The 25714-nt window shown below is 36.8% G+C and overlaps 1 protein-coding gene and 1 long non-coding RNA gene across 3 annotated transcripts in view; both read right to left on the bottom strand.

Moving 5' to 3' along the window:
* Nucleotides 1–25714, bottom strand: part of LOC127842056 (PAN2-PAN3 deadenylation complex catalytic subunit PAN2-like) — a 64069-nt gene that overhangs the window by 405 nt on the left and 37950 nt on the right. Inside the window, exons 18-28 of the mRNA XM_052371386.1 lie at nucleotides 24993–25105; nucleotides 23835–23933; nucleotides 22013–22155; nucleotides 20518–20729; nucleotides 19602–19723; nucleotides 16966–17056; nucleotides 15636–15790; nucleotides 14713–14798; nucleotides 14110–14167; nucleotides 12716–12895; nucleotides 7162–7255 (exon numbers count right to left, since the gene is read on the bottom strand). Coding sequence (XP_052227346.1) covers nucleotides 7162–7255; nucleotides 12716–12895; nucleotides 14110–14167; nucleotides 14713–14798; nucleotides 15636–15790; nucleotides 16966–17056; nucleotides 19602–19723; nucleotides 20518–20729; nucleotides 22013–22155; nucleotides 23835–23933; nucleotides 24993–25105 — 1353 coding nt within the window. The remainder of the gene's footprint in view (nucleotides 1–7161; nucleotides 7256–12715; nucleotides 12896–14109; nucleotides 14168–14712; nucleotides 14799–15635; nucleotides 15791–16965; nucleotides 17057–19601; nucleotides 19724–20517; nucleotides 20730–22012; nucleotides 22156–23834; nucleotides 23934–24992; nucleotides 25106–25714) is intronic.
* LOC127842065 (uncharacterized) lies at nucleotides 5482–6895 on the bottom strand. Of its 2 annotated transcripts, none has more exons than XR_008031472.1 (4): nucleotides 6463–6895; nucleotides 5868–6357; nucleotides 5553–5762; nucleotides 5482–5517 (listed from the first exon to the last, which is right to left on the bottom strand). It is a non-coding gene; the product is annotated as an uncharacterized LOC127842065 (long non-coding RNA). The 2 variants fall into 2 exon arrangements; XR_008031473.1 differs by having other exon boundaries at nucleotides 6498–6895.

Genomic DNA, 25714 nt, shown 5'->3' with positions numbered 1-25714 from the left:
GGGTAAGAGAATACAAGGTTACAGGTAGGAGTCATGGGTCACTGACTGGATAGTCAACACTGGGGTAAGAGAATACAATGTTACAGGTAGGAGTCATGGGTCACTGACTGGATAGTCAACTCTGGGGTAAGAGAATACAATGTTACAGGTAGGAGTCATGGGTCACTGACTGGATAGTCAACTCTGGGGTAAGAGAATACAATGTTACAGGTAGGAGTCATGGGTCACTGACTGGATAGTCAACACTGGGGTAAGAGAATACACTGTTACAGGTAGGAGTCATGGGTCACTTACTGGATAGTCAACACTGGGGTAAGAGAATACAATGTTACAGGTAGGAGTCATGGGTCACTGACTGGGTAGTCAACTCTGGGGTAAGAGAATACAATGTTACAGGTAAGAGTCATGGGTAACTGACTGGATAGTCAACTCTTGGGTAAGAGAATACAATGTTACAGGTAGGAGTCATGGGTCACTGACTGGATAGTCATCACTGGGGTAAGAGAATACAATGTTACAGTTAGGAGTCATGGGTCACTGACTGGATAGTCAACACTGGGGTAAGAGAACACAATGTTACAGGTAGGAGTCATGGGTCACTGACTGGATAGTCAGCTCTGGGGTAAGAGAATACAATGTTACAGGTAGGAGTCATGGGTCACTGACTGGATAGTCAACTCTGGGGTAAGAGAACACAATGTTACAGGTAGGAGTCATGGCTCACTGACTGGATAGTCAACTCTGGGGTAAGAGAATACAATGTTACAGGTAGGAGTCATGGGTCACTGACTGGATAGTCAACTCTGGGGAAAGAGAACACAATGTTACTGGTACCAGATGACAATAATTGCCAGAAGATTTCTGTCAATATATTAGTTGACACCCATATTTATTTTATGCTTTCCGGTGGTTTATAGAGAAATATCGGTGAAATAAAACCGAGAAATTCACTGTTTCGAACAGTGAAAATTAACAGTGAAAATTATCTATATTTTTCACTGTTAACTGTGAAATGACGTTATTTTTTTGACAAAATGATGTCATTATCCCAGCAAAATTCTTTAGTTAAATTCTTTAACAATGTATATAAACTGTGAAAAAAAGCATAAAATAAAAAGAAAAGTTGTTGGATTCCGTGGAATATCGATTTTAATTCACTCATGAAAATATTATTTTCTATGATCACTCGTGAATTAAAATCGATAATCCACCGAATCCAACAAATTTCCTCTATATAATAGTTTTTGTACTGCTAAACAAAACCACGCACTGGCATAATCAAATAAGTCTGTTCACATTCTCAATATTGCGCTCTGTATGAGTTGCATCTTTTTACAGTTTTGGAACAAGGCTGAGGATTTGGAATCTGGGATTTTAAGTATTGGCATTATTATATCCAGGGTACCAAACGACAGTTATTACCACAAGATAACTGACAGTCAATAAATAAGTTGACCTATGATGTAAATTATAAATGTATATGTACTGGTCAACAGAAACACATGGTCACACAAACAAATAGACCCTGTTCGCATTCCAGATATCAAGTTTTGTATGAATAGCCTCCATTATCAAATCGAGATAAAGACTGACGAGGTGGCATCTGGGATTGCATGCATTGACTTGATAATGTTCAGGGTACCAAATGACGATAATTACCCTAAGATAAATGCCCAGACAAAAGTTGACCAATCAAGCAATTATAATATTACCATATGTGTACTGGTCAGCAAAATCACAAAGCTGCATAATCATATAGACCATGCTCACAATCTCTATATTGAGTTTTGTATGAGTTGCCTCCCTTGACAATTCGAGAACGAGGCTTACCGAAAATGAGGCTAATAATGTGGAATCTATGATTGCCTATATAGAGGCATTATATGTTAAAAGCCCATAAACACTCAGAATGAACAAATATTTCGAACAATATTTTAAATTAAAGTTTATACATAAAAGCAATTTTTCTCATAGCATCATCTTGTATCTCGTTAAATCTATTTTCTATGCAACATCTAGCATTGAAATTTTGGCTATTGCTATAAGGAACACTGATTTTGTAGGGGTTATGTTTATTTTACTAAATATTTTGCAAAATATTTTTTGATTTTTAGTATTTATGTTACTTAAAGGGGATAAGTGTCCAATAACATAAAATGCTGTTTAATTTGTTGATAGAGGTTCCACAGTCAAAGTAACTTAACTTTGAATATTTGGTCATGTTTGCAATTTTAAGATTACAAAACTAAATATATTTTATCGCAGCATTTTTACAATGTTATTGTGACAGCCACTTTGATTTTGTTAATTGAACAAAAATCATTATATATTTTACTTGTATAATTGTCAAAGTCAATTTATCGAGGCATATTTCATAAGTTTACATAATTAACAAACCAAATCAATTAGAATGGACGTTGGGTACCCATGAGTTGTGTAAGTTTCAGTAATAAGCATAACCTTTATAACAAAGTGTTATTGCTCATTGAACTGAATGTGGTCCTTCAAAATATTAAGGTGTTTTGTATCAGAGATTAAAAAAGATTTCACATGTGCAGTTTCAAGGTTGACTCGAAGGATTCCATTAGTTAAAGTCACTATAACGCTCAAAATCAACGAAAATTTCGTGAAGTATTTCGTAAAATAAAGTTAACACCTTAACAATCAGTGTTCCTTATAGCAATAGCCAAAATTTCAACGCTAGATGTGGTATGATTACTTAGATTTTTGTAGATACAAAATGCTCGTTTTTATTTATTTGTGGCCACAATTAATTCCTGGTGTGTAGAAATACCAAAATCTCCGTAATTACCAAAATCCCCCGAAATCCCCCGAAATCCCCAATAATATTTATTATTTATCAAAATACTGCGGATATTAAGATAGAATATTGCAAAATACAATCTATTCACTAATGAAAAATTGTTTTTATTCATGTTTGGTAGTGAAAAAGTAAAATATATACATAATTATTGGGATTCCGAGTATGAATCCATAGTGCATGTTTTCACATGCACGATCAGGTACAGAAATCCCCGCTGTAAATATTGTTGTTAAGTTTTTGTCTGTACCTCTTCTTTCTAATATCAACAAGATGTGTTTGAGAAACACAATGTCCCCCTTTATGATGCTGACCTTGTAGGATGACCTTGACCTTGACCATTCACCACTCAAAATGTGCAGCTCCTTGAGATACACACGCATTTCAATTATAAAATTGCTAGCTTCAATATTGCAGAAGTGACATTACATGCACAATTTTGACCCATACACTTGACCTTGAAGGATGACCTTGACCTTGACCTTTCACCTCTCAAAATGTGCAGCTCCATGAGATACACATGCATGCCAAATATCAAGTTGCTATCTTCAATATTGCAAAAGTATTCATAAAACAAGCGATTTGGGCCACATATATTTGACCTCTGACCTTGAAGGATGACCTTGACCTTGACCTTTCACCACTCAAAATGTTCAGCTCCATGAGATACACATGCATGCCAAATATCAAGTTGCTATCTTCAATATTGCAAAAGTATTCATAAAATAAGCGATTTGGGCCACCTATATTTGACCTCTGACCTTGAAGGATGACCTTGACCTTTCACCACTCAAAATGTGCAGCTTCATGAGATACACATGCATGCCAAATATGAAGTTGCTATCTTCAATATAGCAAAAGTTATTGCAAAATGTTAAAGTTGGCGCAAACAGACCAACCAACAGACCAACAGACCAACCAACCAACCAACCAACAGACAGGGCAAAAACAATATGTCCCCCACTACTATAGTGGGGGACATAAAAAGCCACCCAGATGATTTTTTGACACTTGAAGAGCTTTACAGCGGGGATTTCTGTACCTGATCGTGCTTGTGAAAACATGCACTATGGATTCATACTCGGAATCCCAATAATTATGTATATATTTTAGTTTTTCACTACCAAACATGGATAAAAACAGTTTTTCATCAGTGAATAGATTGTATTTTGCAATATTCTATCTTAATATCGGCAGTATTTTGATAAATAATTAATATTATTGGGGATTTCTGGGGATTTCGGTAATTACGGGGATTTTCGTATTTCTACACACCCGGAATTAATTGTGTCCACAAATAAATAAAATCGAGCATTTTGTATCTACAAAAATCTAAGTAATCATACCACATCTAGCGTTGAAATTTTGGCTATTGCTATAAGGAACACTGATTGTTAAGGTGTTAACTTTATTTAACGAAATACTTAACGAAATTTTTGGTGATTTTGAGTGTTATAGTGACTTTAATGCATATTGCAAAGTACATGTGTATTGCCAAATGACCAAATATAATAGATACCCTGTTTTAAATCCATTTTTGCATCTCTATTCAAATTATTTCAGAAAATATTTCTTCATAAAATGTGTTCCATGCTACAAGTTCATTCAGAAACAAAACAGAAAATAAATGATAAATAAAACGCATAATACATTGGCAAGAAAACTGAGAAACTAATATTTGTCTTGGCCTTGACCATTGCGTTTTTGCTCAAGTGTGGTATCACTTAGTTAACTGGTAAAGATAACAATACAGGATCAAATCTTCAACAAGAGATGTGTTTGTCAAAAACACAATGCACCCAACTGCGCTGCTTTGAAGCCATATATTTGACCTTTGACCATGAAGGATGAACTTGAGCTTTCACTACACAAAATGTGCAGTGTCATGAGATACACATGCATGCCAGATATCAAGTTGCTCTCTTCAATATTGCAAAAGTTATGGGCAATTTTAGTTTTCGGACGGATAGACTGACTGACGGACAGTTCAACTGCTATTTGCCACCCTACCTGGGGCATTAAAACTTAAAACTTCCTATTGATTGATAAATATGTAGATTAGATTAACAGAACATAAGAGCAATAATTAATAATAACACATTAATTGATGACAAAATAGATGACACCCCCACCCCATTTTCAATAGAACTTGGTACAAACACACGAACAATGTTTTTCTCATCAAGAGCAATACTTTCCATATGTTTTCAAAAAATATAATTGAACTATACTGAATTGTGCTTTACTAGTAATCTAATTTAATGACGACAATGTCATAATTGTCAACAGCAAAAACTACTACATTGATTAGAATGATACCACAATGATAAGTTAATTGCATGGAGCCATCTTAAAACTAGAACTCTACTGTACACACTCTGATCACAAAGTGGTCATGTGTTCATATACGAGTATATTATAATCTTGTAATTCAATAGACAAGATTTGACTGGCAGTCTCCCTGAAAGCACATTTGTTTAAACTACCTTGTTTCACATTAGCGACATCAATACTTTACTACCTTGTTTCATATTAGCCACATCAATACTTTACTACCTTTTTTCACATTAGCGACATCAATACTTTACTACCTTGTTTCCCATTAGCGACATCAATACTTTACTACCTTGTTTCACATTAGCGACATCAATACTTCACTACCTTGTTTCACATTAGCGACATCAATACTTTACTACCTTGTTTCACATTAGCGACATCAATACTTCACTACCTTGTTTCACATTAGCGACATCAATACTTTACTACCTTGTTTCACATTAGCGACATCAATACTTTACTACCTTGTTTCACATTAGCGACATCAATACTTTACTACCTTGTTTCACATTAGCGACATCAATACTTTACTACCTTGTTTCACATTAGCGACATCAATACTTTACTACCTTGTTTCACATTAGCGACATCAATACTTTACTACCTTGTTTCACATTAGCGACATCAATTCTTTACTACCTTGTTTCACATTAGCGACATCAATACTTTACTACCTTGTTTCACATTTGTGACATCAATACTTTACTACCTTGTTTCACATTAGCGACATCAATACTTTACTACCTTGTTTCACATTAGCGACATCAATACTTTACTACCTTGTTTCACATTAGCGACATCAATACTTTACTACCTTGTTTCACATTAGCGACATCAATACTTTACTACCTTGTTTCACATTAGCGACATCAATACTTTACTACCTTGTTTCACATTAGCGACATCAATACTTTACTACCTTGTTTCACATTAGCGACATCAATACTTTACTACCTTGTTTCACATTAGCGACATCAATACTTTACTACCTTGTTTCACATTAGCGACATCAATACTTTACTACCTTGTTTCACATTAGCGACATCAATACTTTACTACCTTGTTTCACATTAGCGACATCAATACTTTACTACCTTGTTTCACATTAGCGACATCAATACTTTACTACCTTGTTTCACATTAGCGACATCAATACTTTACTACCTTGTTTCACATTAGCGACATCAATACTTTACTACCTTGTTTCACATAAGCGACATCAATAATTTACTACCTTGTTTCACATTAGCGACATCAATACTTTACTACCTTGTTTCACATTAGCAACATCAATACTTTACTACCTTGTTTCACATTAGCGACATCAATACTTTACTACCTTGTTTCACATTAGCGACATCAATACTTTACTACCTTGTTTCACATTAGCGACATCAATACTTTACTACCTTGTTTCACATTAGCGACATCAATACTTTACTACTATGATGGAACTCATCATAATCTTATGAGTAAATTCAGTTTTTGGATTCATTCATAAATTGTTATGTCCTGATATTCTGTTTATTTGTGAATGTGAAACTCATCCAGAAAACTCTTTAACAAACATTAAGTATTATCATTATCTATGGGCTACTATTGAGTACCATGGATCACTGATTGAGTCATCTACGGATGTATGCTTACCAAGTGCTATTGGGGACACCTTAGGTACTTTAAAGTTATTTCAGTCTTTGCAGACAGATGGACAAACAGTATGAATAGAGAGTTGTATTACCAGACGAAAGGGATGGATTGATGGAGAATAACCCCTCCAGAGAAACACCAGTAGGGTACAATCTTACATAAGAATATATTTAAAAATGCCAAATCCGTAACAAATTAAAATTGATTGCCTGATGACTAAATTCTTCTTGTTAGAAGTACAATTCATAAAACAAACGAACCAGCAAACTGAACACAAATTTTTTTTTGAGTAAACAATACATGTGAAACCTTCAAGCAACAAATTAAATACGTCTGAACACGTAGCCCATACTCACTGAGGAAGTATCTGGCGAGGAACTTGAGTGAGATCATCCTTTGTCTGGGTAGGTGAAACAGATCTACTGTGTCAATTATCTGGTCCTTAGGAACCTGGAAGCCAAGATAATGGGTTATTAACAAAACAGTGTAAGAACAGTTTAAGGTGTGTTTCAAACTTTATAAAACACCATTTTTTTATGTTTCAAGGATTTGTGTTCACAACAAGCAGATAAAAAAATAACAAAATAATACAGTGTTTTTGTTTCTGTTAACCAAAAGAGATATGCAATTTACTTGCACACTTTTTAACAAGAACGCCATAATGACCGTAAAGGGCTCACCTATTGACAAAAACTTGACTTATCGACCTAGTTTTTTAACATACTTGACTCATATTCAAACATGGGCTTTACATAGTTGAGATAAACATTCTGCCCATGCCCCAAGTTCGACTGCCCGTCTCAGTGCCATTGTTTCTGGTGAATTAACATAGAGTCAAAACTGTGGGCTCTTGAGTAGTTAAGCGTTTTTTTCCTAAACTTAACCCAATGACCTGCTTATTGGATGCACATGACCCACTTTTAAATGATATCCTTAAGATAACTATTCTGACTGTTTTGTCAAGATTGAGTCATAAATAAGCTTTTACAGTGTTAACAAGGTTTAATCTGGTCACCTTGTTTGTGCATGCCATAAGACCTAATTTAACTTGATATTATAAAGATAAACATTCAACCATTTTTCAACAACATTTGTTTGACCTGGTTACTTAGTTTCTGGATGCACAAACTCGAGTTATACAATTTTGAAAATAAGCATTTTGTCCAAGTTTCATAGAGATTGAATCATAAATATGGCCTCAAGAGAATTAAGATGGTTTTTCTAACATTTGACCTAAAGACCTTATTTTAAGAATCAAAATGCAATCAACCAAGCAAGTAAAGTCAGCTTTTAAAATAAGATAAAGATAAGTTATGATTATTATTGTGACCAAGTTTTAGCACGATTAATTCGTAAATGTGGATTCGAGAGTGGTAACAAGGTTTTATATAAGCTTTTACATGGTGACCTAGTTGTTCAGCGAATGTCACCCAGATTCATACCGGGTATATGGTCTAGATATTGTCAAGATAATAATTCTGACCAAGTTTCATCGTGATTGAGTTATATATGAGGTGACCCTATTTGTGGACTCAAGTGATCCAGATTGCAACTTGGTCTAGGTGTTGTCTAGATAATAATTCTGACCAAGTTTCATTGTGATTGAGTTATATATGAGGTGACCTTATTTGTGGACTCAAGTGATCCAGATTGCAACTTGGTCTAGGTGTTGTCTAGATAATAATTCTGACCAAGTTTCATCATGATTGAGTTATGTATGAGGTGACCTTATTTGTGGACTCAAGTGATCCACATTGCAACTCGGTCAAGATATTATCTAGATAATAATTCTGGCCAAGTTTCATCGGGATTGAGTTATATATGAGGTGACCTAATTTGTGGACTCAAGTGATCCAGATTGCAACTCGGTCTAGGTGTCGTCTAAATAATAATTCTGACCAAGTTTCATCGTGATTGAGTTATATATCAGGTGACCTTATTTGTGGACTCAAGTGATCCAGATTGCAACTCGGTCTAGATATTGTCAAGATAATAATTCTGACCAAGTTTCATCGTGATTGAGTTATATATGAGGTGACCCTATTTGTGGACTCAAGTGATCAAGATTGCAACTCGGTCTAGGTGTTGTCTAGATAATAATTCTGACCAAGTTTCATCGTGATTGAGTTATATATGAGGTGACCTTATTTGTGGACTCAAGTGATCCAGATTGCAACTTGGTCTAGGTGTTGTCTAGATAATAATTCTGACCAAGTTTCATCGTGATTGAGTTATGTATGAGGTGACCTTATTTGTGGACTCAAGTGATCCAGATTGCAACTTGGTCTAGGTGTTGTCTAGATAATAATTCTGACCAAGTTTCATCGTGATTGAGTTATATATGAGGTGACCTTATTTGTGGAATCAAGTGATCCAGATTGCAACTCGGTCTAGATATTGTCTAGATAATAATTCTGACCAAGTTTCATTGTGATTGAGTTATATATGAGGTGACCTTATTTGTGGACTCAAGTGATCCAGATTGCAACTCGGTCTAGGTGTTGTCTAGATAAATAATCCGACCAAGTTTCATCGTGGTTGAGTTATGTATGAGGTGACCTTATTTGTAAACTCAAGTGATCCAGATTGCAACTCGGTCTAGGTGTTGTCTAGATAAACATTCTGACTGAGTTTCATCGTGATTGAGTTTTATATGAGGTGACCTTATTTGTGGACTCAAGTGATCCAGATTGCAACTCGGTCTAGGTGTTGTCTAGATAAACAATCTGACCGAGTTTCATCGTGATTGAGTTAAATATGAGGTGACCTTATTTGTGGACTCAAGTGATCCAGATTGCAACTTGGTCTAGGTGTTGTCTAGATAAACAATCTGACCGAGTTTCATCATGATTGAGTTAAATATGAGGTGACCTTATTTGTGGACTCAAGTGATCCAGATTGCAACTCGGTCTAGGTGTTGTCTAGATAAACAATCTGACCGAGTTTCATCGTGATTGAGTTAAATATGAGGTGACCTTATTTGTGGACTCAAGTGATCCAGATTGCAACTTGGTCTAGGTGTTGTCTAGATAATAATTCTGACCGAGTTTCATCGTGATCGAGTTATATATGAGGTGACCTTATTTGTGGAATCAAGTGATCCAGATTGCAACTCGGTCTAGATATTGTCAAGATAATAATTCTGACCAAGTTTCATCGTGATTGAGTTATGTATGAGGTGACCTTATTTGTGGACTCAAGTGATCCAGATTGCAACTCGGTCTAGGTGTTGTCTAGATAAATAATCCGACCAAGTTTCATCGTGATTGAGTTATATATGAGGTGACCTTGTTTGTGGACTCAAGTGATCCAGATTGCAACTCGATCTAGGTGTTGTCTAGATAAATAATCTGACCAAGTTTCATCGTGATTGAGTTATATATGAGGTGACCCTATTTGTGGACTCAAGTGATCCAGATTGCAACTCGGTCTAGGTGTTGTCTAGATAATAATTCTGACCAAGTTTCATCGTGATTGAGTTATATATGAGGTGACCTTATTTGTGGACTCAAGTGATCCAGATTGCAACTCGGTCTAGGTGTTGTCTAGATAAACATTCTGACAGAGTTTCATCGTGATTGAGTTATATATGAGGTGACCTTATTTTTGGACTCAAGTGATCCAGATTGCAACTCTGTCTAGGTGTTGTCTAGATAAACAATCTAACCGAGTTTCATCGTGATTGAGTTATATATGAGGTGACCTTATTTGTGGACTCAAGTGATCCAGATTGCAACTCAGTCTGGGTGTTGTCTAGATAAACATTCTGACCGAGTTTCATCAAGCCTGGATAAAAACTGTGGCCTTTAGAGTGATAACGAGCTACATGCTGACAACACCCAATGTAGACACAAGACTCATGATGACTGACATTGGGTGACCACATGAGCTTATCATGAACACTTCATGCTCAAGAGCTTAACTCATTTATGCCTAGTGGAATTTACCATCCTTCTAAATTGGATCAATGTATTTCCAAAATTAGGGATGTCTAGTATATTTATTTCTATATTTAGAATATTTCTTACAGAAATTCCTGTAAGCAAACAGCGCAGTCCCTGATGAAACGCCGCATCATGCGGCGTCTCATCTGGGTCTACGCTGTTTGCCAACGCCTTTTTTCTAGATGCAAGGCATAAATGAGTTAACAAAATACTTAAACAAAAAGATTTTCTGTCATTCATACAAAAATATGGGCATACTAACCCTTTGAGTCCCTTACAATTTCACAGACCAATGTAACGTCATGTGCTTTTATTTGGTAAAGAATACAATCACATCGATAATCCACCTTATATCACAATATACAGATATTTCATTGACAATTGGGTACAGTTCACTTATTTCTTGAAGTACAGGGCAATACTTTGAGCATGTGCCCAGAGGATTTACTAAAGGAAAATAATTTGAGACTGTTCTGAAATACCAAGGATTTTATAACCAACTTAAAAAAGTTAATATTTTCAATAAAACATCATTTTGTATCAGTATGTATATCAAAATTTATATTATAATGACTATTATCATCAGTGTTATCATTATTATTATCATTATTAAACTGACAAATCACTATTTAACTTTTTACAGTAAATAACAGAAAAAAAAGTGTGCAAAGTCCTGTGAATTTTAATATTGACAAGAGCAACATAACTTATGCCAGGAAACATCACACAAATGTGCCTGCTTGTTTCAAAAGAGTGGTAAACAGTAAAAAAAATAATAATAATAGGCATTTACATATTATCTTAGGTAATAAAAGAGCTGTCAGAGGACAGCGCGCTCGACTATTTCGAGTGTTTTTTTTTTTTGGGGGGGGGGAGGGGGGAGTAGGGGGTGAGAGGGGGGTATAATGTGGGGTGGGGTAAGTTATTAGATGATGTTAAAAAAAAATTAGGGTGGGGGTAGGGGGGTGGGGGGAGTGAGAGGGGGGTATAATGTGGGGTGTGGTAATTTATTAGATGATGTTTTAACAAAAAATCATTTTTTTTTGGGGGGGGGGGTTGGGGGTAGGGGGGTGGGGGGTGAGAGGGGGGTATAATGTGGGGTGGGGTAATTTATAAGATGATGTTTAAAAAAAAATTGGGGGGGGGGGGTTGAGGTTGGGGGGGGGGAGAAGGGATTCTGGTAGGGGCGTGGGGTATTGTTTGGGTGGAATCCATTGTGGTATTCAGGTAAGTGTTGTTTTGTCAAAGTAATAATAAAATGTGATCATAAATAAAGAAGTTATGGCAATTTAAGCAAAATGTTCAATTATCTAAGTGAAAAAGGGGCCATAATTATGTTAAAATGCTTGATACAGTGGTCTGCTCTTGTTTATAGGTTGGGGTCATGTGGGTATTAAGTATGCAACATATAAAAGCAATATGTCAAAGCATATAGGAAATATTTGGGGTAGTACGCAAACATTAACATAGATTTATCAATCATATGCATATTCTAAGTATAAAAGGGGCAATAATTATGACAAAATGCTTGATAGAGTTGTCTGCTCTTGTTTATAGGTTGGGGTGATGTTGGTAAACAAGTATGCAAAATATAAAAGCAATATGTCAAGGGACAATGAAAATAAAGAGGTAGTACGAAAACTTTAACATTTGCTGCATATTCTAAGTGGAAAAGGGGCCACAATTATGACAAAATGCTTGATAGAGTTGTCTGCTCTTGTTTATAGGTTGGGGTCATGTTGGTAAACAAGTATGCAAAATATGAAAGCTATATGTCAAGGGACAAAGAAAATATTTGGGGTAGTACGAAAACTCTAACATTTGCACGCAGACGCTAAAGCTAACGCTAACTCTAACGCTAACGCCGACACCGGGGTGAGTAGGATAGCTCCACTATATATATTTCATATATAATAGTCGAGCTAATAAAATTATGTGTGGCATAACCAGTTATAAGTCAACTCACGTTAATATTGATGACTCTGAAGTCCTTCTTCAGCCCATGTCCCACAAATATGACACCAATGTCGACGAGATATCGGATCTTCAGATAGGTGGCTTTCAGTGTGGTCAGGTGCCGGTTTGATGTTGCAGGGTCAAGGTCACCGGGTTTAATACCTGAGTACTGCGTCAGGTAATCAACCACCTGGCAATTTGGGAATAAGCCAGAGTGAGAGTCAATGAAGATAGACAATGTCTGTAAAAAAACATCTGGCAACATGGCAATAAACCAGGTAGACAATGGTTGTAGTCAACTATCTGGCAACATGGGAATTAACTGAAGTGGGTGCCAGTGCAGAAAAACAATGTCTGTAATCAACCATCTGGCAAAATTGGAATCAACCAAAAGGAGAGTAAGTGCAGATAGACATTGTCTGTAATAAACCAACTTGCAAAATGGGAATCAACCAATGTGAGTTTAAATGCAGAGAGCCAATTACTGTAGTGCACCATCGGTCAACATGGAAAGCAACCAGGTATGATTCAGTTTAAATATACAGCACAATTCCAATATAAGTAATCCATGAACGTTTTTAAATGGATGAACAAAAAGTCATGACAATAATGTAAGGAATGATCCTCAGTTTTCTTACGATCCTGTTTGAAACTCTTTTTGAAGCACTTACTCACAATTGACAGGTAGTGAGACATACATACTAAAAGTAAACTCAATTTACAAAATTAAACAAACCTAAGATAATTTTTGTTTTATGTGGGAGCGCACACTATGCTGGCTTCAACAGTGTACAAACTAGAGCTTTGTCACAGACGTGACGAATACCCCCACATGCCGCATTGACACAGAATATTTTGCATGTTGTCTTCACAAAAAATAGCGGACACCATGCTCAATGTTTAAAAAACACACTAAGTGAACCGGTGACCTGGTTTTTGACCCTGCATGGCACATGTTCGAACTTGACCTACACATCATCTAGATACAACTTCTGACCAAGTTTGGTGAAGATCGGATGAAAACTACTTGAATTAGAGAGCGACATGGACCGACAGACCGATTGACAGACAGACAAGCTCACTCCTATATACCCCCTTAAACTTTGTTTAGTTGGGGTATAATAACTTTCCGGGATGTAAACAATTAATTTCCTGTCATTGCCATAGATGTCATCTGTTCAAAATTTTCATCCATGATTCAATTAACAATAATTTATTGTAACAAAGTCCTTTTTCAGTGGAATAAAAATTTCACTATGAAGGCTTAATTCTTAGGGACTGATTAACAGGGTGTGTTGACTTTCTACCATTTTTAATTCAACAAGGATTATGAAATTGATTTATGTCAAGAAAATAATATATGCTTATAATTTATAGAACACATAGGTTCGAGCTAACACATACCTGTTCATGGGTACAGATGTAGTCATCAAGGAAAGGTTCTCCCAGTGTATTGCCTTGCCTGAAATGTGCATCATACCTTCACTAACACATACAAACCCAGCATAAATAGCACAAACAGTAGCATTTTGATTATACTACAAAGAATTGCTATCACTAGCATGACAATTCTAGAATATATGCACAAGGCTCGTAGCAAAATCAGGCTTAATGCATGTGCCTAAAGTACCATAATTAGATTTTAACTGCGGAGACTTCCTTTGAACAAAAATACCACAACAACAAAAGTGTTATCCTTCATCAAAATCTTATTTGGGAAAACACTGCCCACATGCATTGAGCCCAATTTTTCCAGTTTGTCCTCATGTTTTTCATTTGATTTTCAAGTTAAAACTTTAGATAAAAGCCCATGCTTTCAAAAATAAAAATATATGTCAGCAATACAAAAAGTTGACCAAAACCTGACAGCAAGTGTATCTTATTGAATAAGTTAAAATTCTCATAATGATTAACTGAAAGAAAAGTGACTTAAGTGACTGCTTCTCAAGGAATGCAATCTCTGAGTACTGTTGAAACTATAACACTGGCAAGTTGCAAGGTGTGTACCCCCTGATGCACGTGATGCGTGCCACAGACATGTGACTGGGGCGCAGGGTGGAGCGGGTACCGTCACTGCGTAGCTCGGACTCTTCCTGAAATTAAGTACAAACTAATAGTTTATATAATTTACTTGCAACAGATCAAGGCTATGTTCAAAAAAGAGGAGGAGCTTTCCTTGGTGAAGTTTTGGGGTAAATAAACACATTTCTATCAAAGGACTTTTAAAATTGCTGGCATGGAAGTACCATATAAGTAAGGATGAGTGAGAAAATAAAAGTTAATATTCAACAAAATAGGTTGACCTTAATACATACCTTATACACTTATGATCAGACAAATGAACTCCAAGTGACCTTTAACCTCACATTATGCTTAATTGAGTCTCGTTCTGGAAACAACAAGCTTAATGTATGTGCGTAGTGTTGTCGTAGATGAGCACAGACTAAAACAGGACAACCTTTTGTGCCTTATCTGGATTTTCATTTAGAAATGACTACCTCTTACCCAAATATTCCTATTAAAAAGTGCAGTCCCTGATTAGCCAGTGTGGACTGCATAGGCTAGGCTAATCAGGGATGACACTTAACATACATGCATCAAGCTCAGTCTTTCCAGAACAAAGCACATATTACAACATTGGAAATGCTCAAACACACTCCTGCCTAATCTTACAAAAATCAAGAGCAAAACTTCAAAATTCTGGGATCATAAAGTTGATATTTCCACTGTTTAAAAGGAAATTGCATTCCGGTTTTTCTAAAGTGAATGAAAACCATGCCATTTACAATAAAAACTGGAGACATTTCACATTCACGGTTAAAATAGACTTAATGTAATTACTGAACAAATTTAAATAAATAAATATATTTTACATCATTATTGATGCATTTTTATTTAATCTGATCATTAACACATTTATCCAGCATTACCTGATTGAGGGAGACAAATTCAGCATCCAGTCCAATTATGTCCCCTTCCTTAGGCTGCTCTTCAGTAGTGAGGGGAGAAAATGTCAGCTTCCTCCTTTCTGGGTTAATCAAGAATGCGTCGTCAGAAAGCACAGAGCTGTTTATAGGGTTGCGGACTGAAAATGGAAGTAATTTCAACATAAACAACATGTTTTATGAAGGGTCTCACTGGGTATGGAGTTGTTCTTAACAATTGTATCTCACTATCACAGATGATACATACAATTGTGTTGTTGTGTACAACACACAATTGTATATATCAGGCTGAATGTCCACCTTGTTTTAGAAAGAAAATGCATTCAGTCAAGTGATGTAAATTTTGTGTTGTTGTTGATTTTTCATAAAGATTATTTTAGGCTTTTAGTGTGTGTTTTTTTTGACAGCTGTTTTCTTGCAATAATTTCAAAAATAAGCCCAACCCATGCTTTATGTCAGTGGACCCAGGAAAGAAGGTTGTGTGACGGAAATGTGACTTAATACCACAGCATATATGGACCACTCCTTTGTAACTATTCTTGCAAATCAAGTGTTAAAAACAAAGTATATTTGACATTTGTTCTTTAAGCGAGTTTCATACTCAGTGCAAACAACATATCTCAAAATGATATCAAAATTGCCAAAGCACCAGAATATGATAGAAATGACAATCACATAAACATCGACTTTCACTATCACGACATACATGCACAAATTGCAAGCGTCCATAGTGACCTTGAACTTTGGAGTGATTTACATGTTTTTTGCAGGAGACACAAAATGTCCCCCAACCCAATACCCTAATAGCTACTAAATGTTTATATACAGACTGGACACAGTTGTTCTATGCTTTTTACATCTTTAAAACGCGTTATTGGAAAGTGTCATACCCGACTTGGATGTGCAGTCCAATCATGCTTATCACGGAAATCCTTTCCACTTGTATGGTATTTCTCGTTTAACCTTTTCCCCAGAAAAGCAAAGTGTTATATTTCTTTTGCAACCAGCATAAAACTAGAACAGCCTGCGAGTAACTTGCAGTCCTTAGGGTTGGAAATGAAGCCTTTCAAACTTTAATATATTAAGAAAGGATTTAAATTTAATTTGATTTTCTAAAGGACTTCAAAAGCCTCAAAATTAGTTTATAAGGGGTAAAGGGTTATAGAAAGTCTCTTCTTAGCAAAACTCCAGCTTAGGCGGAAAGTGTTCCCAGAACAAGGCTCATATGAACAACAAAATTGTCCAAACAAATTTTAGCAAAAACAAGCAGTAACGTTGTGAGGTAGCTATTTAATAAACCAATAATCTCACATACCTTTCAGATCATAATGTTCCTTGATATTGCGTCTAATGAAGTAAATAGTACACGGCACCCTCCACTCGAGGTTAAACCTCACTGCTTCCTCCTGCAACAGAGGTTACAAATCACACTTAATAAGTTGTAAGAGAATAGACTAAGCGAGCTGTGTTCTTGGAAAACTAGGCTCTATGCATGTTGGTAATTCATCGTCCCATATTAGCCTTGCAGTCAGCACAGAATAAGAAGGAACAAAAATTACTCCTTTGAAGTTTTTGTTTAAAGGAACATTCAGTCTAACAAGAAAGTGTGGTCCCTGATTAGCCTGGGGAACTTTACAGGCCTATCTGGGAGGACACTTTAGGCACACTTGCTTACAACATGTTAGCTAGACAGGAGGACACTTTAGGCACACTTGCTTACAACATGTTAGCTAGACAGGAGGACACTTTAGGCACACTTGCTTACAACATGTTAGCTAGACAGGAGGACACTTTAGGCACACTTGCTTACAACATGTTAGCTAGACAGGAGGACACTTTAGGCACACTTGATTACAACATGTTAGCTAGACAGGAGGACACTTTAGGCACACTTGCTTACAACATGTTAGCTAGACAGGAGGACACTTTAGGCACACTTGCTTACAACATGTTAGCTAGACAGGAGGACACTTTAGGCACACTTGATTACAACATGTTAGCTAGACAGGAGGACACTTTAGGCACACTTGCTTACAACATGTTAGCTAGACAGGAGGACACTTTAGGCACACTTGCTTACAACATGTTAGCTAGACAGGAGGACACTTTAGGCACACTTGCTTACAACATGTTAGCTAGACAGGAGGACACTTTAGGCACACTTGATTACAACATGTTAGCTAGACAGGAGGACACTTTAGGCACACTTGATTACAACATGTTAGCTAGACAGGAGGACACTTTAGGCACACTTGATTACAACATGTTAGCTAGACAGTACTACGGACAGGACCTTCATTTAGAAGGCTCCGTAACTGTAAAAAAAAAAATCAAAACTCTATTGATCTTTATGCTGAACTTCTTCCAAATTAATTTACACACATTTCAGCTGGCCTTATATAATTATCTTCTGAAAATAAATGCACATCTGGTTTCACTTTTCAACATTTATGGAGACTAAGCCATTTCCTAAATGCATTCTAGGGTCTTTACACGAATAACAACCTTTGCATATGGCAAATTAAATTGCAATAAACAAGAAATAATATCATCTGCTGGTCTTTTAACAATAGTAAGCGTAGGTAGATAGTGGAAATGTTTATAAAAAATAATTATAAATGTTGTCATTCTCATGTCTTACGTGACAATCTACTATCATTTAATAAATTAGCTGGTACTGTTTTGGCAAACACCCTGACTCAATCTGAGGGTTACATTTTAATAGTTGAACACATTTTATTATGGCTGTACTGCACTGTATCCACAAAGTATCCAATCTTCCTGTAGAGTTTTATCCTAATTGCACCTTTGCTTATGAGATAATTATTATGGGTAACAGCATCAATGCTTATGAGATAATTATTATGGGTAACAGCATCAAAACTTCTATGTGCCCTTGACCTTCGTCCTAATGTGCATGGATATATGGTCAAAGCTTTTTCTAGGCATGATGGGTAAACAATAGGGTTAACACCATCGACAGGTTTAAAGCAATTTACGTGCGCTCCACAGAAGCATTGTCATTTCTAATGTATAAAATTTATGGCCCACTTTGACCTTCCACTAAAGTGTTATTTCTATTTTTGCAGTAGATGAGTGCTAACAGCTTCAGCCTGGACAAGCTGTTAATGGCCAACTTTGATCTCGACATGTGATTTTGACCCTATAAGGTAGAGGATAGAAGGTACAGGCAACATGATGCCATATGATGGTTAACATTTGTGTGAAGTTATTTTAGAATTCTTTACTAAACGGAAAAGTTATGGCCGAGACAGGAGCTGTTTTATGGCCAAATGTAACCTTCATTGTCTTAAAATGTCCTTTACCTTTGAGCAAGGGAGAGGCTTGTTATATGCAAGAAATCTAGTTAAAATTTAAGCCCATTTATTTTCAAATGAATCAATATATGGCAAAAGCATAGCTAAAACAGGAATTTTTAGGTTGTTTCATGGTCTAATTTGGCCTTTGGCCTCAAAAGAATGACCTTTGACTTTGAGGTAGGGAGATGGGTGTAACAATGCAAAATATTATATGAACTAGTTATACCATTTACAAGCAATCACAATTCCACTGCATATTTCTTAATTCATATATTACCACACAACATATTGTCTTTGTGACAAGTTATATGAAAATACATCAACACACAGAACAGTTATTGCTGAGACAGGAATTTTAGGATAAACATCAACATCCATCCAAATGCAACTGCTATATGACTACTTCTTTCATTGTTCATACACAATTTCTTAGTCTTAGGAACAGTGCATGCAAGTGAAAGATGTCTTTGTGATAGAAATCAGTGTCTTTGTTACAGGCAGAGAATCGTACAGGCATCCATTAACCCCCCACTTCTTACTTGGGAAGGGTATGTGGGTCTTACAAATGCTGCACAGCACCCATTCAGTTGATTAGTTAAATGAGCCATTCTCAACAGAACTGCATCCCTACCTTCTCCACGTCAGAGATAGAGAAGTCATTGAAGAGGTACCACTGCGTGGTGGTCACACCTTCCTTGCGTTGGTGGTATGTCTCTCCAACCTTGATGTGGCTCACTAGATGGCCACCATAGCCTGGCGTTCAAATAAAGACATTTTTCATTCAATACCCATTGAACCTACATTCAAAATACAAAGTTTCAACACTTTTATTACAGATTCATAAAAGTTAACATAGTGAGTTCACAGTAGCAAGGACTGAGATAAAAACCAGGTCTGTTCAAGTCATCTCCCTTGGGTCACAAGTGGCCATACACTGGATATTACTTTTCTACCTTAAATCTCTAAAAAAAAAACTAATACCCGGACCTTTCATGTTTGGAATGTAACGACATAAGGTGGTCCTCTAATAATTTGATCAGTCTGTGGGGTGAAATGTTTTATATTGAATTATTATAGGAAAACAACTTTAAAACAAAAACTTCTCTCAAACCACAAAACAAACTTCTTGAAGTTATGACATTTGGTATAAAACATAAAACCATTCAAACCATGCCTCTGAGTTGTAAAATGGCCTCATTGGTTAGAATTATACGAGTTATTGAAAACAAATTGGGCTTAGACACATGTCCTATGTTAATACGGAAAATAACCACTGCTGAAATTGCAAATAAAATTTTAGTAAAAAATTATAGGTTTATGCCTCGCTGGTTGAATGCATGTGCGTTAAGTGTAGTTCTAAATTAGCCTGTGCAGTCTACACAGGCTAATAAAGGGACGACACTTTCTGCCTCAACTTGATTTTTTGCCAAGAAGAGATTGCAAAAAAATCCATTACAGCAGAAAGTGTTGTCCCGGATAAACCTGTGTGGACGACATTTAACGCACATGAATTAAGCCCGGTTTCCTGATAGTAAACGACTTTTTACCTTTAGTATCCTTGATGTGTGATACGGTGCCATGTAGTTCAAAATATTTGGTGTTCGGGTCCGGATTTGCCGGGACAGGTTCATCATCAGAATACTCTTCAATCTTCAGGGAGCCGTTGTCAAGGAGCTGAACTTTGAACCCAAATGGTATCCAGACTGGGTCATTTTCATCATCCATGTGTATCTTCATGAGGTCATCTTGCAGCCAGTCCCTGCAGGGAAAATATTTGGTACCCTAATAAAGTAAAGACAATGCAGATATGTTAATATATTTTTTACACACAAACCACAACATCTCAATTGAAGTCAGAGGCTCCAGTTTCTGAACAAAGCTGTCAAACACTCTGAATCCTGTGCGACTGATAAGTTGGTGAAATGGAACAAAACATCAAGTATGTTGATAATTTTATCAAGTTCAAAGAAAATCATATTTCTTTCTACATTTAATGGATGAATCCCGCTGCTTTTGTGTTTACACTACCAGTTAACAAAGGTAAATGGGAATGTTTGGCTTAACACCATTCTTTATAAATTAGTTGGGATTTCAAAAAAGTACTTTAAGGTAAGCTTTACTGATGATTCATGTCCTGAGAAAACTGGGCTTTATATATGCATAAAGTGACGTGCCAGATTAGCCTGTGCTGTTGGTCGAGGCTAATCAGGGATGACACTTAGTGCTTTTATGGAAAGTTCAAGTTCAAAGGAAGTCTCTTCTAAACAAAATTACACCATAGGCAGAAATAGTCAACACCGATAAGAATGAGCAGACAGCACAGGATCATCTGGGATGACACTTTTAACCCTTTCCCACTCAGAAGTAAAGTGAAAATGCCTATTTGCAAACAGCATAAAACCAGAACAGCCTGCAAGTAACTCGCAGTCTGTTCAAATTAAATGCTGTTTGCTGCTCATCAGTAATTCATCTTAGGGTTGGAAATAAAGCCTTTAAAACTTGAATCTAGTAAGAAAGGTCTTAAATTAAACTTAATTTTCTGAGAGCCTACAAATGCGTAAAAATACGTAGCTAAGTGGTAAAGGGTTAAATACCTATCTAAGTGGTAAAGGGTTAAATAGGTATCTAAGTAATAAAGGGTTAAATACGTATCTAAGTGGTAAAGGGTTAAATACGTATCTTAGTGGTAAAGGGTTAAATACGTATCTAAGTGGTAAAGGGTTAAATACGTATCTAAGTGGTAAAGGGTTAAATACCTATCTAAGTGGTAAAGGGTTAAATATCTATCTAAGTGGTAAAGGGTTAAATACGTATCTAAGTGGTAAAGGGTTAAATACGTATCTTAGTGGTAAAGGGTTAAATACGTTTCTAAGTGGTAAAGGGTTAAATACGTATCTAAGTGGTACATGGTTAACTTCAGCCCAGTTTTCCCTGAACAAGGCTCATTAAAATGGCATCTGGAATGAACCTCGGATGTATTTCACTTGATGTATTATGGTAAATAGTCTTACAGTTATCAAAAACAAGGAATTCAAAACTTACTTAGAGTCCTGCTCATGCCTGAATCTGCAGCCTTTTTTTGAGCATTTGCGTCCATAGCGACACATCACAGTTGCCGTTGGTAACGGGATGGGTGAGGACGAAGTTGAGGAAACACTGTCACCTTCTTCTTTCTGTTTCAAAAGCTGACAAAAAACATGTATAATAACTTAAAATTTACACTACTTTATATAATTATCAACACGTGAACAAACGTACCAAGTAATTTTAAAATCTCACAATGAATGACATAGTTATGGCCCAGACAAGATCATTTATGGCCATTTTTGACCTTTGAACTCACATAGTGACCTTGACCTTGGAGATATCGACGTAATTCTTTTGCGCGACACACCGGCCAATGATGGTGAACAAATGTGCCAAATGATTTAAAATCTCACAATGAACAACATAGTAATGGCCCAGACAAGCTCATTTATGGCCATTTTTGACCTTTGAACTTAAAGTGTGACCTTTACCTTGGAGATATCAACGTAATTCTTTCGTGCGACACACTGTCCAATGATGGTGACCAAATTTGCCAAATGATTTTAAAATCTCACAATAAATGATAAAGTTATGGCCCAGACAAGCATTTGACCTTTGAACTCCAAGTGTGACCTTGACCTTGGAGTATCAACACACAATACACCGTCCCATGATGGTGAACTAATGTACCATAAAGTTATTTTAAAATCTAACGATAAATGACATAGTAATGGTCCAGACAAACTTTCGGTTTAAAACACACTACCGGTAAGTGACCCGTGACCAAGTTTTTGACCCGGCATGACCCATATTCAAACTTGACCTTTACATCATCTAGATACAACTTGTGACCAAGTTTGGTGAAGATCGGATGAAATTTCGGGACAGACCGACCGACAGACCGACAAAGTGACTCCTATAGAGCCCCCATTACCAATGGTAATGGGGGTATAACAAAAATAAAATCTGCAATCTCTGTATGTTTTATGAAAAACTAAATGAGGAAGTAGTGGAAAAACTGTTACCTTCTTCTTTCTGTTTTTAAAGCTGCAAATTAATATACCCATTAACTTCAGCTTTAGCTGCTACTTACGAAAATGGGTCTTAGGAGAAATGCCTCCAACTAAGCTCAACACAAGCTGGAGTGTTTGTGCAGTCTGGAAAGAAGCTACCCTGTCTGCTAAAAAGTCACAAAAGGTTTCTCGGTCTCATTAGTGGACATAATGTCCCCTCATCAAAGTATATGGCTGAAGAGGCACATCTGGAGTTACACTGCTCGCTTATGTCCTAAGACCCATTAAAGCATAAAGCTACCCAATTTCAATTTCAATAATTATCGCACTCATTAAAATATTAACTGTCTCCCTGAAAACTAACCAATTCGAGCCTCAATGTAGAAAAACTGGGCTTAATTCATGTACCTTAACTGTTGTCCCAGAATACCCTGTGTTGTCCCAGAATACCCTGTGTTGTCCCAGAATACCCTGTGTTGTCCCAGAATACCAGAATACCCTGTGTTGTCCCAGAATACCCTGTGTTGTCCCAGAATACCCTGTGTTGTCCCAGTATTCCCTGTGTTGTCCCAGTATACCCTGTGTTGTCCCAGAATACCCTGTGTTGTCCCAGAATACTCTGTGTTGTCCCAGAATACACTGTGTTGTCCCAGAATACCCTGTGTTGTCCCAGAATACCCTGTGTTGTCCCAGAATACCCTGTGTTGTCCCAGAATACCCTGTGTTGACTGAACAAACTTATCATGGAAAACACTTAAATGCATTAAGCCCAGTTTTTCCCAAAACAAACATCATAAGGTCTCTATATCACCATGATTACTCACCATGAGCTGCACTTTCCAGAACTCGAGGTCTCGTGGGTTCTCCAGCTGACAGTTGATGGCCAGGATGTCTGGGAGTGCTAGCACCTCCTTGCTTTGTTGCTGGGCAACAGAAGAATACAAACTATTGTGACATCATGTGTTACATACATTGTGATTCTGAGACAATTGGTTATTGCTAAGGAGGTAAAATAGAAGGGGAAACAAACAATTGTGACATCAGTTGTTACATATATCATGTTCTGAGACAATTGATTCTTGCTAAGGTGAATTGAAGGGAAAACAAACTATTATGACATCATGTTATAACATATTTTTTGCTTCTATTTGCTTTTTCGCTAAGGTCCAGGGAAGAGATAAGACAATCTACTTATGCAGAGTTTATAATGTTATAAGCTAGAAGCTTGAATATTGAGTCTCATTTAAAAGTTCGAATAGACTAAGAGGCACCATAAAAAATGTAAATCAGGAAGATTTCTGCATACTGAATACAATTATCAAGTCTTAAATATAGAAGCTCTGTTTGTTAAACAAAACAAACAAAAGCCTTACATTTATTTATACTTGTTGTCATTAAATTGTGTGGTTCTGTGTGGTTTTTGTGAAAATAACAATAACATGTTGTTATTTTGCACAGTGGAACTGAGCCAGCAAGTCTTACATGTTGTTGGTATTTTGCACAATGAAATGGGGCGAGCAAGTCTTACATGTTGTTGGTATTTTGCACAGTGGAACAGGATATGCAAGTCTTACATGTTGTTGGTATTTTGCACAGTGGCACAGGATATGCAAGTCTTACATGTTGTTGGTATTTTGCACAGTGGCACAGGATATGCAAGTCTTGCATGTTGTTGGTATTTTGCACAGTGGCACAGGATATGCAAGTCTTACATGTTGTTGGTATTTTGCACAGTGGCACAGGATATGCAAGTCTTACATGTGGTTGGTATTTTGCACAGTGGCACAGGATATGCAAGTCTTACATGTTGTTGGTATTTTGCACAGTGGCACAGGATATGCAAGTCTTGCATGTTGTTGGTATTTTGCACAGTGGAAGAGAGCAAGCAAGTCTTACATGTTGTTGGTATTTTGCACAGTGGAACAGGATATGCAAGTCTTACATGTTATTTTGCACAGTGGAATGGGGAATTCAGGTCTTACATGTTGTTGGTATTTTGCACAGTTGTTGCACCAGGCCTGAGTGTTCTGATCCAACGTGAGGCTGTGCTCCAGTACCTGTACAAATGAGACTGGGGTCGGGCCCTTGTTGATCCCTGCAAAACAGTGACACACATATTGTATTACAAATGAGACTGGGGTCGGGCCCTTGTTGATCCCTGCAAAACAGTGACACACATATTGTATTACAAATGAGACTGGGGTCGGGCCCTTGTTGATCCCTGCAAAACAGTGACACACATATTGTATTACAAATGAGACTGGGGTCGGGCCCTTGTTGATCCCTGCAAAACAGTGACACACATATTGTATTACAAATGAGACTGGGGTCGGGCCCTTGTTGATCCCTGCAAAACAGTGACACAAATATTGTATTACAAATGAGACTGGGGTCGGGCCCTTGTTGATCCCTGCAAAACAGTGACACATATATTGTATTACAAATGAGACTGGGGTCGGGCCCTTGTTGATCCCTGCAAAACAGTGACACACATATTGTATTACAAATGAGACTGGGGTCGGGCCCTTGTTGATCCCTGCAAAATAGTGACACACATATTGTATTACAAATGAGACTGGGGTCGAGCCCTTGTTGATCCCTGCAAAACAGTGACACACATATTGTATTACCCCTTTATATTTGCACTGTATGCAACACACGGATAATTTAGATAATTTTGTTTGGATTTTTCATCAGTATTTCA

The sequence above is a fragment of the Dreissena polymorpha genome, chromosome 8 (assembly GCF_020536995.1).
Source record: "Dreissena polymorpha isolate Duluth1 chromosome 8, UMN_Dpol_1.0, whole genome shotgun sequence".
Classification (NCBI taxonomy): Eukaryota; Metazoa; Mollusca; class Bivalvia; order Myida; family Dreissenidae; genus Dreissena; species Dreissena polymorpha.
Note: the sequence above shows the minus strand (reverse complement) of the source record. Positions and strands in the feature narration are given on the sequence as shown.